Genomic DNA, 13,117 nt, shown 5'->3' with positions numbered 1-13,117 from the left:
GTTTGGCCGGACATTATCATTGTTGAAGATTTGAAGGTGGCGTTCCAAGATGTGGTCCTTTCCATATTTGTAGCGTGAGGTTTTTGTGGCTTTTTCATTAACATAGGTTTATGTGATAATCGATGTCGCTTAAACTATCGATCATAAGATGGTGTGAAGAGTACGAATTAGAGAGGGAGAATGGAATTGAATTATCCTAACAAAAAGAAATTTGGTGAATATATAGAGATGAAATACCTTTTCTAGAGGAGTTATATTCTTCAAAGAAAAGTTACATTTCCCGTTGAAATACAACTGTTCATATTCTTTATAATTAATTAATTAAATAAAAAAACAATTATATTATTTTCTTTCTTAATTAATTGACTTATTTCACTACAATTATATTTATATTAGTACACCAATGTTTTGGTGTACCTTCACACTTCAAATTTCCATCTTCATCAATATAATCACATATCTGAGCATTAAAACTAGCAGGTGGAATTTGCTGGGTTGCTACGTCCACCAATTGGCCTTCACCAACCCACCAATCAAGCCGGAATTTTGCTCTTTGCCCATTCCAAATTACCCAATGACTTCCCATTTTTAGAATGTCCTTCCCCCTGAGAATGTTTCTCCTGGTATAGGTATAGGATGACTTAGAATTTGATTCACAATTGAAGAAAGAGGAGTTGTTCAGATACTTAGGAATGCAAGAAAATGAACTACTTCATGGGGCAAGGTCCGCTATTGTCCCTCACTTAGGGTTGTGAATCAGGGCATAGCTTAAGAGAGAGAGGTGTAACTAGTGCTGCTGCCGTCAGTCAACCTAGTAACAAATCAATGAGAAAAGAAAAGTTTTTATCTCCTTAAACTACAACATAAGAACGAGTGAAGCAAGATGAAGAATCCCCTTCATTCTATGAACTTCTTTATTGTTTATTGAATTGAATGTTTGGTGTCAAAGCTTGTGAACGGCCCGTAAACCATCATGACACAAAGGAATGGATAGTGCACGATTACACAAATTGTGAAAACCATGGTATCATAATTATATTTCAACATCATGAATTTTAAAATCTTAGGCCATGTTTGGTACTCTACTTGAATTCAACTTTTTAAACTAAAAAATAATTTTCAAGTTTTAGGCCTTAAAAACTTGTTTGGTAGGATTATTTTCGAAAACTGAACTCAAGCCTAACTAAAAAATACAGTCTATTCTCTAAAAACATAAAAAGTGAGTTTTTAAACTTAAGCTCACTCATTTCTTTTCGCTCCCTCCTCCCATCTCACTCCAAATCAATCTGTCTCTTTCCTCTTTTTTTTACCTTTTTCGTCTCTTCTCCAATCCGCTCTCTTTTTTCTCTCGGTTCTTTCTCTCACTTCTCTTCCTCTCTATCTCGTCTGATCCCCTCTCTTTTTACTATTTCCTTCAATCATCTCTTACTTTCTTTTCTCATCTCTTCTCTTTATCCCTCTTTTTAGATCTCTTTGTCTAGTTTAAGATGTAAGATTTAAAATTTTTAAATCGCAAACCAATCAAGTTTTTGAGTCTTAAAAAAATTGTTCTAAAAAAATGTTCTTAATAAATGTTTTGAGAAATGATAAAAGATTTCAAATAAGATACCAAACAGGCCCTTATATTTTCCTTTTTGTCGATCTTAGAGTAACACATTAAACATGAGAAATAATCATATATATTAGTCTATTGCAAAAGAAGCTTTTGACAAAGTTGAAGTCAAGTTGTTGGGTTAAAGAAATTATTAGCTTAATCCCACTGACAAACCATCATCCTATTCTCTTAGTTATTTCAGTAGATTAATGAAAATGTTATTGGTTTGGTGTATACACTTTTAATTATTTTGGTCAATTAATTAGAAACACATATTTCATTTTATATAAACTATTAAATGTTGTAATAAAAATTATAGCATGTGTCTGATTGCGTAAATCTTAGTAAATTGTATTTAAGATTCTTATGTGATCTAGAATATCTTAGGCTTTTGTACTTGAAGGACAAGTAAACATGTTAGTTTACTATAAATAAAATCACCAAGCTGAGGAAAAGACACACACAGAACTTCCCTATACCTCTCTTTTCTCTCTTTTCTACTACTGCATCCTCTGTCTATCCTTCGGTTAAATTCAAGGCACAATAGTAAAACAATTATCTTCAGTTTATCAATGTTTTTGGCAACGAGTGCAAAGAAATCCCAAATAGGGATGGGCAAAATACCCGCGGTTAACCGCGGTTACCTGCCATATAAACCTCACGGTTACGGTTATGGGTAACCGTTTAGATAAATAAACGGTTATGGGTATGACTGTTTACCCGTGAAATTTAAATGAGTGGTTATGGGTATTAACCGCAGTTATAAACGAGTAACCGTTTACTCATTTATTTTATATATGTAAAATTAACACAAACCATGTTCTATAGGGGTGGGAAAAAATACTGAAAATTCCAAACTGAACCGAAAAAATTCCGAAACCAAACTGAAAAAATCTCAAATCTCAAATCCTGAAAATTTCGATACCTAATCCCGAACCAATCTCGAAATTTCAGTACGGGTCTCACATTTTCATTCGTTCGATAATTCCAAACCGAACCGAAAAAATATATATTATTTAATTTTAATTATATATTTGGAATTGTAACAACTATCGGATTTGGTTGAGATTTAATCTCAACCGTTGAATTCAAATAAAACCCTCACTCAGCCATCCTTAGATCAATGTCTGCACCTAAGACTATTAAATCCAACATATTGAACACTTAGAGTTGCGGGAAGTTCTCCAAAGTTGAAAGATGTAGAGATTGCATCTGCTTACACGTTTTTATCCTTTGAAATATATAGGATATTTTGGGAGCACCATGGAGCACCCCAAAGTATGTTTCGTAGTCTTTTGTGATCGTTTTATCATTAACTGGCTTCATCTTCTACTTTCAAGATCTGACTTCTAGCAAAGATTGTGGGGAACTGGGGATTCCGATTTGAAGAACAATTCATAATTTCATATTTTAATTTGGGGTTTTCGATTTGTCCCAAAATCCCATAAATATTTGAGATTCCCGAAAATTTGGTTTGGGATTGGTAAAAAAAAAACATTTAGATGGGTGAAAAATGGGTAATGGTAAAAAAAAAAAAGATAAATGGGTTAAAAAGGTAAATGGGTAAACATGTATTAAACAGTTACAGTTAAATGAGTATGGTTAACCATTTATAAACGGTTACGTGTATGAGTATAATCGTTTAGGCAATTACCCAACAGGTAAATAGTTATGCGGGTATGAGTATAAACGCTTATGGGTAAATAACTACGGTTACCCACCCGCTATAACCGTTACCCATCCCTAATCCCAAACTATGAAACCAAGACATCAAAAGCTAGGTATCCCCCCCTTACCAATACCAACTAAGACATTAAACTCCAATTCAAACATTCTTCCCTTCCCATTAAGGCAAAGAAGCTTAATGGCTCCATCTCAGGGTTTCTTAATTGGATAATCACCTTACTCAACTTTAGCATTCTTGTCAAATGCCAAGTTATTCTCTTAAAAATCAATCATTTCACATCTTTTGATTGAACCACATCACAACAATAGTATATGAAAATTGCTTCGCACCATCCAAATTTTTACCAGGACATACTAAAAAATCATTTATAATAATATAATATAGGACTATAAAAAATTGCATTTGTAACGCATAAACATTTTTACTTTTATGTAAAAAAAAATTTGGATATCTCAATGTTTTTAGCCATTACCAAAATGATTTGAACTGTAGTGTCTAACAAAGTTACTGATTTGTCCAATAGGAAAAAATTCGTTAATCAAAATTTAATTAACAATATCATATAATTTATTCTTTCTGCAGTGGTCGTTTGGTTGCTTCTCGGTAGAGAATTTACAGACGTGGCAGGGTCCCAGTGGCGGGCACACGATCTCAGCATCCACCTCGAGACACAATATCTATCCCTCAACGTAGATGACTTGTGCCCCACCGATTTGTCTTTTTGTCGTGAAAAGTTCAAAACCCACCACTGACAGAAACATGTCTGACATTAATTGGCACTTTCACCATTAAATACTCATTAAACCCACAATTAATTAAAAAATTAATCTTCCCTCCACCAGACTGTTCGTCCCCTCTCTCTTTAACTGCCTTTCAAAAGCCGAAAGCCGAAAGCCGAAAGCCGAAAGCTTACCTTCGCAAACCTCACACCTTCTCCTTCCAAACCATCTCACCACCTCTCTCTTCAGCTCTCAAAACCCTAAGTTTCCGGCGAAATGGCTACCGAGTTCACCAGCTGCGTCGAGTACGGCCTCGGCCTCTCCAAGCGGGTGTTCTACGGCAAGGAGTCGGTCCCCAATCCGTCGGAGATGAAGAGGTCATCGAAGTCTTATTTTCCGGAGGCTCCGATGGTGTACGCGGTGGTTTCCGACCCGGAAATCGTCGATAATCCGGACATTCCGAGCTACCAGCCGTACGTCCACGGCCTCTGTCAACCGCCCGCGTTGATACCTCTGCATATGCACGGGATAGGTATGGAGATCGAGGTTTACCTGGATACCGCGTTTGTTACCGTGAGCGGCACGTGGCGCGTTCATTGTGTTTCCGCCGCGAAAAGGTGCGAGTGTCGCGTGGCCGTGCCGATGGGCGAGCAGGTAGTGGGACTTCTGACTTATGTGGAGCATGGGAAGCTTTTAATCTTTTGAAATTTGTGTATTTTTTTTATTCAATAAAAAATAAGGGAAGAAATTTGTGCTACTAATTAATCTAGATTAAGTTAATGTAATTTGCTTATTTTTTCTGATCCAGTAAAAAAAAAGAAAAGAAATTTGTATTAGTGATTAATGTGAATTAAGTTAACTGAAGGGTTGAAATTGGAAATGGAAGGACTTAAATAATATATATATATATTTTAATATTTTGTTACCTAATTATTTGTAATATGAAGTTTTATAGGCTATATTTTTAATAAATTCTCAAGAAAAAAACATGATTTGGCTAACAGGGTTCACTTCTAGGTGTTGAGTCTGAAGCCGCCGGAAGATCATATCGGACTCAGCTGATCGCGGCGGAGGACCCAAGAAATGTGGAGAAAGTAGGCCAAGATGGTTACTTTCTGAAACGCCAGGCATACACTTTGAAAGTCCCACAGGTTGATGGAGGCTCATTACTTTCGTTCAAGATCAGATGGTCTCAGAAATTGTTGTATCATGATGGCCACTTCTCCCTCAGTGTACCTTTTCGTTTTCCGGCATATGTCAATCCCGTTGGGAGGAAAATTTCAAAGCGGGAAAAGATTTTGTTGAATGTGAATGTCGGTACTAACATAGACCTTTCATGGAAAAGTACCAGCCACCCTCTTAAGGTAAATCATTTTCGTAAGTTCCATATAGTCCTTGGATGTATGTGAAGTGATACTGATTACTGACTACTGACTAATGATTTTGTAGGAGGTGAGGCGCCAAAGCGGTAGATTGAGTTTTTCATATGAAGCAGAGGTACAATCATGGTCAAGTGCGGCCTTTAGTTTTTCATACACTGTAAGGCTTTGAATCAATGCTTGTGTTATTAATGAATTTTGTGATATGCATCACTTTGTGAGAAGTTTTTTAAGAAAATGATGGTCACAGAGCGATCATGATATGTGTTTTTTCATCTTGAATGGAAACTGTATTTACAGGTTCATACAAATGACTTGTATGGTGGTGTGTTCTTGCAATCTCCAACGCTTCGTGATTTTGATGATAGGGAGATGTTCTACTTCTATCTGATGCCCCGGAATACCCAGATTAGAAGGGTTCGTTTAGCCCTAACACCTATTTCATTCTAACTTTATATAATGTTGCATTGAGGTTGTAATGGGATAATCATTCGTATTAGATGGTGAATTTTCCAGTTCCATGTCCCAAATATTTTTTTTTTTTTTAAACGGACTTTTACGGCCTTTTGCCATGGTAATTCTAACTTTATATTGCTGAATTTATAGGTTTTTAAAAGGCAAGTTATATTCATTGTTGATATGAGTCGAAGCATGCTGGGAGACCCTCTTGAAAATGCAAAGAATGCACTGTTGGCATCACTTTCTAATCTCAACCGAGAAGATACTTTCAACATAATAGCTTTCAATGAAGGGGTTCACTTATTCTCATCATCAATGGAGTTGGCAACAAATGAGGCAATGCTAAAAGCTAAGAACTGGGTTGATGCCAATCTTAATGCGAATGGTGGTACAAATATCTTGCTTCCCCTCAGAGAGGTATCCCAAATGTTGAACATGCCCTCCTAGTGACCACTGTGCATTCATGCATATTTCGAAATGATTTCTGTCTAATCGATTTCAACAACATGCACACTCTTTGAAGAGCATCTGATTTTGTATCCTGTGGTCTGATTTGTTTTAGGCTATGATATTGTTGGCCAAGACGGTTGATTCACTTCCCTTCATCTTTCTCGTAACTGATGGGGCAGTTGAAAATGAGAGGGAGATTTGCACTTTTATGAAAGGTTATGCTAGTGCAGGTTCAGTTTGTCCTCGCATATCTACTCTTGGCATAGGTAAGGGTATTGTTCCTTTACTTGTTGGATTTTTCTTTTGGATCAAGATCATTTAGTTTGACGACTATTAAAATATTGATGATCGTATTACTCTTCCTTTCTAGAATTTGTGACTTAGTTTTCCTGAAATATCTTGACAGGTTTATATTGTAACCATTACTTTCTGCAAATGCTAGCCCAAATTGGGAAGGGCTACTATGATGCTGCTTATGATTCAGGTCAGTTCCTTCCCCCTTTCTTTTAACTGTAATTTCATCATTGTTCACCAAAATAATAAGTTGTCAATACAAAATACGATAATTATGTGTTTTATTAGTAATGATGCTAATCTTGTGTTTAATGATTCTAATCTTGTGTGATGGTCTCAAACTAAGGAATTTTCTCTCTCTCTCTCTCCCTCTCTCTCTTCCTACATGTATTAAGCTATTAAGCTATTAACATAGAGTATTATATACTTCAATATATTCTTTCGTTGCAGAGTCAATTGACTATAAAATGCAAAGGTTATTCACAAGTGCATCGTCAGTGATTCTTGCCAATATAACCGTGGATGCTTTAGACTCTCTTGATTCACTTGAGGTATGCTAGTATTGGGCTTTTGGCTGAAATTTGTGTCCCATTTTGTATCTTGAGGTTTAATGATATTAGAGTCTATTTTGCTAGGAGGACTTTAAATATTACTACTTTTTCATCTAACAATGTTTCCATTCCAATTTCTAACTGCATAGTGGCATGTTGTACTTTTCTGTTGCTCCTTGCAGCGGTATCCATCTCATATTCCAGACCTTTCATCTGGAAGTCCATTGATCATGTCAGGCAGATACGAGGGAAGCTTTCCCGATTCCATTAAAGTTCGTGGTACCTTGGCTGATATGAGCAATTTTGTAATAGACTTGAAAGTGCAAAGATCTAAGGATATTCCACTTGATCAGGTAAGAAATTGAAAATGTTACGTAGAATCACAGTAAGCAATGATCTGCCTGCCCTCTTTACTTCCATGCAAGTACTCTTGGTATTGATGAACTTATGCCTTCTTTTCTCTTCAAATCAAAGAAATGGACTCATTTACCTGCTTTTTTCTGGAACAGGTGCTTGCAAGAAGGCACATTGACATGCTTACAGCTCATGCATGGTTATTGGGAAGTAAAGAGCTAGAAGAGAAGGTTTTTTCTTCTTTCTTTTTTTGGTTGGAGTTTGATGAATTCTTCTGTCATTGAATTATAGATAAGCAAGATTGGCTGGATGCTCTTCTGCAACTGCACCGATTCCCTATCTCTACCTTATCTAACCATAACCCTCACTATATTTTCAAATTTCATGCTAATTATGATTCAGAGTTTATAGAAAAATGAAGATTTTCTTAATTATTTTGTTGGTAGAAGTTCGGATTTATGTACTCTTTTGACATCCACTACAATTGTTCAACCTGCTTTGCTTCTAGGTTTCTAAATTGAGCAAACAAACAGGGGTTCCATCTGAGTACACTTGCTTGATACTATTGCTGACTAATGAGGGGAAGAAAGCACCGGAATCAGTTATGATCCAAGAGGTATGCATCTTTAGCTCTTCCTGTGTTTCTTATATGATGTTTGCTAGACATACCCACCTTGTTCTTTTCTAGGTAGATAAAGGGTTCTCCTGAGTTCCTTGTCAGTGATCTGCAGAGAAAGTGTTCTGTCATGAATTCGTTTAGGCTGTGAAGATATGCATATTACGTGTTACCCTTCTAAGATAAAGTTATTTAAGTTACTTTATTCCACCCTATCTAAATCCACCTCCTACCGGAGTTTGCCATTATATGAAGCTTGAATTCATTATTCTCTCTCTAATAATCTCAAAATAAGTAACTGAGTTCCTGGATGATGCTTTTGAGTTTATAACCAGTTAACGCTCGCATTGAAGTACTCTTATTGCTTAGCAATAAATAATAGAAGTAATCTAATTGCTTCCAACTTCCAAGTAGGTCTACAACAAAATTACTCAGCGGAAGAAGCCAGAGTCGAATAACCAGAAGGTGATAATCCTCGGAAACCTGGGTTTTGGCTTTGGTAACTTGACTGCAACGGTCCAGAACAAAGCACCAGGAAGCGAAGAAGAAAAGCCGGCTGATGCCACAGAAATGTTGGTGAACGCGGCTTCCAACTGCTGCAGCCGAGTACTGGACCGCGTCTGTTGCATGTGTTTCATTAGGACTTGTTCGCACATGAACAACCAGTGCGCGATTGTTCTCACACAAGTCTGCACTGCCCTTGCCTGCATTGAGTGCCTGAATTGTTGCTATGAACTATTCGCAGGATGATGTAACGATAGAGTATATCAAGGAATTGAAGAGCAAAGCAGAAGAATCTTATGTTTGTATATAACATCTGTTGTGTTTTTAATCTATGATGAAATTTCTTCTTCTAATCGAAGTTTCTCTATCATATATGTTGTATTTTCTTTTGGGCTCGTTTGGTGCGTATGACTGCATTTATTAGACTCAGAGACATGTTGAAGTAGGAACAGATGGCGACTTTCAAATATTGTTGAAGTTGAAGATTAATCATGAATTAAACATATCCCTTTCTTAAAAACTGACGTCCATTTCTGGCTTCAAGATATATTAAATCTAATGAGTTATCTAGTTTAATGCAAGAGACGAGAGACCAAACATTTCAAAGGCATCGTTAGCACTTCAAAATAATCATCTTTTATCGTCATTTTAAATACCATTTTAAAGGAGTTGCGATAATTGTCTGATTTCCATGATGATGAAAGTTGAAATACAAAAAATTCAAAATAATCATCTTTTATCGTCATTTTAAATACCATTTTAAAGGAGTTGCGATAATTGCCTGATTTCCATGATGATGAAAGTTGAAATACAAAAAATCACTCGTGTATTTTTTTTATACTATAATGATATATTTATATTAAAGACAGATGATTTGAGCTAGGTTTCAAAATGTATACGTCATAATATTTAATTTTAAAATCATCGTCTATATGAGTCAAAATATGAACTCAACGAGAAGGTAATTGGGAGTCAAATAATTTCAAGTCCGGTTCGGAGTTTACGGTGTTTCGACAGTTGTCATTTGCCAGCTCAAACTCCAAGCCTCCCAATTTTCTGGTTTGTCCCTTTTTTTCCCTTTCCCGCCCCACCCCACCCCACCCTTTTCCTTTTCTTTCTAGTCCATACCGACCTTCTGTTTGGATGCCGAGAAAATTAAATCTCTCTCCCTCTGAGATCGAAAAGCATCAATCTTCACTGAATTTTTTTGTCGGCAACCAAACAGCCGATTATCTGATTCTGTTTATTATGTCATTGTGCAGCAACTAATTCGATTGCTATTACAGTGAATCCACTGCTGGTTTCGATCACAAGATGCTCCCCAGAGTGGTTTCGATCGTCTCTAACTTTCTCTTGATCGGCTTTGTGGTCTCTCTGTCTCTCCCTTGCAGGTAACCCCGAATCTAAAGTTTTCAACTTTCCGTTTTGATTACTAATAACGCCATGTTTGGAGGCTGAGATTACACTGAAAGTGCTTTTCCAGGAAGCACTTCAGTTTTCTATACAAATTTCGACATGCTTCTAATAAAAGCACTTATAGCAAAAACGCTCGTGAGCAGAACTGCTTGCTATATGTATTTGAGTAGTATTTCCTAACGGGTCTTTGATTTAATGTTTTGTAAAAGTGTAGGTCTGATGCAACTGCAGAGAAGGAGATGACATTAGCAATAATAAAGCCAGATGGGTTGTATGATAACTACACTGATAAGATAAAGAATGCTATTTCGGATTCTGGGTTTAGAATCCTCAACGAAAGGCTCGTCCAACTTGACGAGGACGCTGCAATGAGCTTCTATGCCGAGCATTCTTCGAGGAGCTTCTTTTCTGACCTAGTCAGGTACATGACAAGGTATCTGTTGAACTCATGGAAATTATTCTTAGTTTTCTTGGCTAATTGCTAGATCAATATGGTTGGATGTTTAATCTTCGCAAGCTTCATATCAGTTGTTTCTTGTGATGCATAGCTGATTGACCTAAACGTCTTTGATGGTTTTGCTTTGTTTATGTTTCCGTCTCGCTTTCACATCTTTCTTATTCTATAATAGTAATTTACATGTCAACATGTATCTTTCTTGTTTTTGCTGGCATCTACTCGAAACACACATATATGCATTCATTGCCCGTGAACACATGCCAATGAACAGTAGCAAACAAAATTGCTTAACTTATGTATAAGCATAGATATGCAACTTATTCACTTCGTAATAACTGATCGAAAGAAGGCATCATTGTTCACTCAGTGCCTTACCATGGCAATCTGAATTCATCTCACACATGAGCTATTCATACGTACGAGAATGATCGGAAGCTTATTAGAGATAGTTTTGTGGGATGTTGAGGTTCTTCCCAAGTTTTCAATTATGAGAAGTCTTTATTGCAAGGCCTACCCCTCCTATTCTAGAGCTTTTGCAATACAACATAGTTCTGTTCTAGCAAATATTTCCTTGTTTTAATCAGAAGACCGAAATATTATGAGTGTGGTGTTCTTCCTTGAATAAACTTTCAATTCACTGCTTATTTTGGGGTAGTTTCTGTGATGTTTTGTTGTTGCTGCATTACGATGTTGTCTTCTCTCTCATCCTCCCACTCAATACTTTATCAGTGGACCAGTATTGATTATGGTTTTGGAGAAGGAAAACGCTGTTGCAGATTGGCGCACTTTAATTGGCCCAACTGATGCAAGTAAAGCAAAGATTACTCATCCCAACAGGTATTTTATGTTATTGTTTAATCGTCTTTATACTTGTTAACTCTTTCTTAAATTTCATAGTACAACTTCACCGTGTATCCATTTCCGTGCTGGATGTCCTGATTAGTTCCTTTTTTTCCCCCAGCATAAGAGCAATGTGCGGGAAGGATTTACAAAGAAACTGTGTTCATGGGTCGGATTCTCTTCAATCAGCTCAACGAGAGATCTCATTTTTCTTCAAAGAAAAGTCTCCAGGTAAAATCTTTCTCCATTTTGATGGTAGTTTTGGATTTCAGCATACCTACAAACATTTTTCCATAGAAGACAATGATCTAACAACTCGAGCACAAACTCGAAAGTGTTGTTTCACCATGCTAAAAAAAATTCTGAACTGAGTTCTGAAGTAAAAAAGAAAAGTTTCTCTTGTTTATTACCAACCTCAAGTGTCTCATAAGTGCATGCTGCGTCTTTCTTTTGACAGGCAGCGGAAGCATGGGGCATGACGAATTGTAGTCAATGAAAGCTCAAAGCAGGACTACCTGTCTTAGAAAGGGCTGTTTACATTCAATTGTTCCACACAATGTCTGGAAGGACAAGAACAACTCCTGTGCCAATTCTTTATGACAGTTTGGCCCTCTGTTACCAATTGCTACATCGTACAAATCTCTTCAATCTCGGGTTCGATCAACTCTGCTCTTTTCTCGTGACTTACATATGATCTTATCTATTTAAGTTGTCAAGTATCACAGGCAGGATATCACATGGAGCTTCCTAAGCGATGTTTTTTTTATTGTTATTCACCTAAGTTGTGTTGAAAACATCAGTTTTCTTCCCCATATCTCAATCCAGTTTCACCTTCGGGACACAGTTCGTCAGGTGATAATTTGCATCCATTGTTGTATACATGTACACGAGGGGAATGTGCTCATGTTAAACCGTCTGATATGTTAATGTTGGACTTCGATATAGACAGTTTGTTTACATGGATTCATATTGGAATGTGTGATCCAGATTGACAGACTTCTTTTTTTGGAAATCGCTGTATTTGCTGATTGCCTCCTCCTCCTGGAACTTGTAAAGAGGCTGCCAGTTTTCCCATGAACTTTTATTTTAATCAATTTCCCAATGAACTTTTATTTTTCAGTACTGATCACAACATATTAACAGTGGGAGGTTAAAGCCGGTAAATTACTGTGGTGTCGGAAGGCTGGATTGAATATTTTTCAGTACTGACCACTACTGAAGTTATTATTCAAAACCTGTGGCAAAAGTTGTACAATCTATCACTTCTATCTCCGTATCTGTTTTCCAAATTTTTTATTACACCAAGAAGATTTTCAGTGGATTGGATATACGTATCAAATAATATTATAAGTAATTGAATTATTTCCTATATTGTTAATTGATTTTATGATGGAATTTATTTTTTTTCATGATATTTGAGCAAGTTGTCCCGTACGTGAAGCTCAATGACCACATGTGTTTCACATCACTCCGTTTGTATTGTTCATATGTTAGACTTGAAAAGACACCACACGTAAATTGCCATACATAAGGGATCATGTTGAAAGAGTGAATCCCATTTTGGGGAGACAAGGGACATTCCATGTGCTTATAGTGATTGGGTCACTATTCATATTCTCAATTAATTGTATTGTGAAACCTTAACTTTCTTTATCTTAGGAGTGTTTGGGTATTCTGTATTGCCAAAGTACATTTTTGTAAACTTCAAAATGTTACTAAGGAAATGGCAAGGGACTTTCACATGGGATTAGAGAAGCTGAGGGCATGTTTTGTTAAGGTTTTGCAAAATAGTTGTTC

The 13,117-nt window shown here is 36.5% G+C and overlaps 2 protein-coding genes across 3 annotated transcripts; both read left to right on the top strand.

Moving 5' to 3' along the window:
* The first annotated feature begins 4,098 nt into the window (after positions 1 to 4,098).
* LOC103405374 (uncharacterized) lies at positions 4,099 to 8,960 on the top strand. Its single transcript, XM_008344357.4, has 12 exons — positions 4,099 to 4,654; positions 5,005 to 5,364; positions 5,450 to 5,539; positions 5,680 to 5,796; positions 5,986 to 6,255; positions 6,401 to 6,554; positions 6,695 to 6,772; positions 7,033 to 7,133; positions 7,316 to 7,486; positions 7,643 to 7,717; positions 7,996 to 8,103; positions 8,518 to 8,960. Exons 1-12 carry the CDS (start codon positions 4,277 to 4,279, stop codon positions 8,851 to 8,853), a joined length of 2,238 nt encoding a protein of 745 aa, XP_008342579.1. The 5' UTR covers positions 4,099 to 4,276; the 3' UTR covers positions 8,854 to 8,960.
* Positions 8,961 to 9,570: 610 nt separating this feature from the next.
* On the top strand, positions 9,571 to 12,439 carry LOC103405375 (probable nucleoside diphosphate kinase 5). 2 transcript variants are annotated; one of them, XM_008344358.4, is made up of 5 exons: positions 9,571 to 9,998; positions 10,238 to 10,456; positions 11,210 to 11,317; positions 11,442 to 11,551; positions 11,778 to 12,332. In XM_008344358.4, exons 1-5 carry the CDS (start codon positions 9,922 to 9,924, stop codon positions 11,807 to 11,809), a joined length of 546 nt encoding a protein of 181 aa, XP_008342580.1. In that variant the 5' UTR covers positions 9,571 to 9,921; the 3' UTR covers positions 11,810 to 12,332. The 2 variants fall into 2 exon arrangements, with proteins under 2 accessions (XP_008342580.1, XP_008342581.1); XM_008344359.4 differs by having other exon boundaries at positions 9,671 to 9,998; positions 10,238 to 10,444; positions 11,778 to 12,439.
* Positions 12,440 to 13,117: the final 678 nt, after the last annotated feature.

Source organism: Malus domestica, chromosome 17, assembly GCF_042453785.1.
Source record: "Malus domestica chromosome 17, GDT2T_hap1".
Taxonomy (NCBI): Eukaryota; Viridiplantae; Streptophyta; class Magnoliopsida; order Rosales; family Rosaceae; genus Malus; species Malus domestica.
The sequence above is the reverse complement of the archived record's forward strand: the minus strand, read 5'-3'. Positions and strand labels throughout refer to the sequence as shown.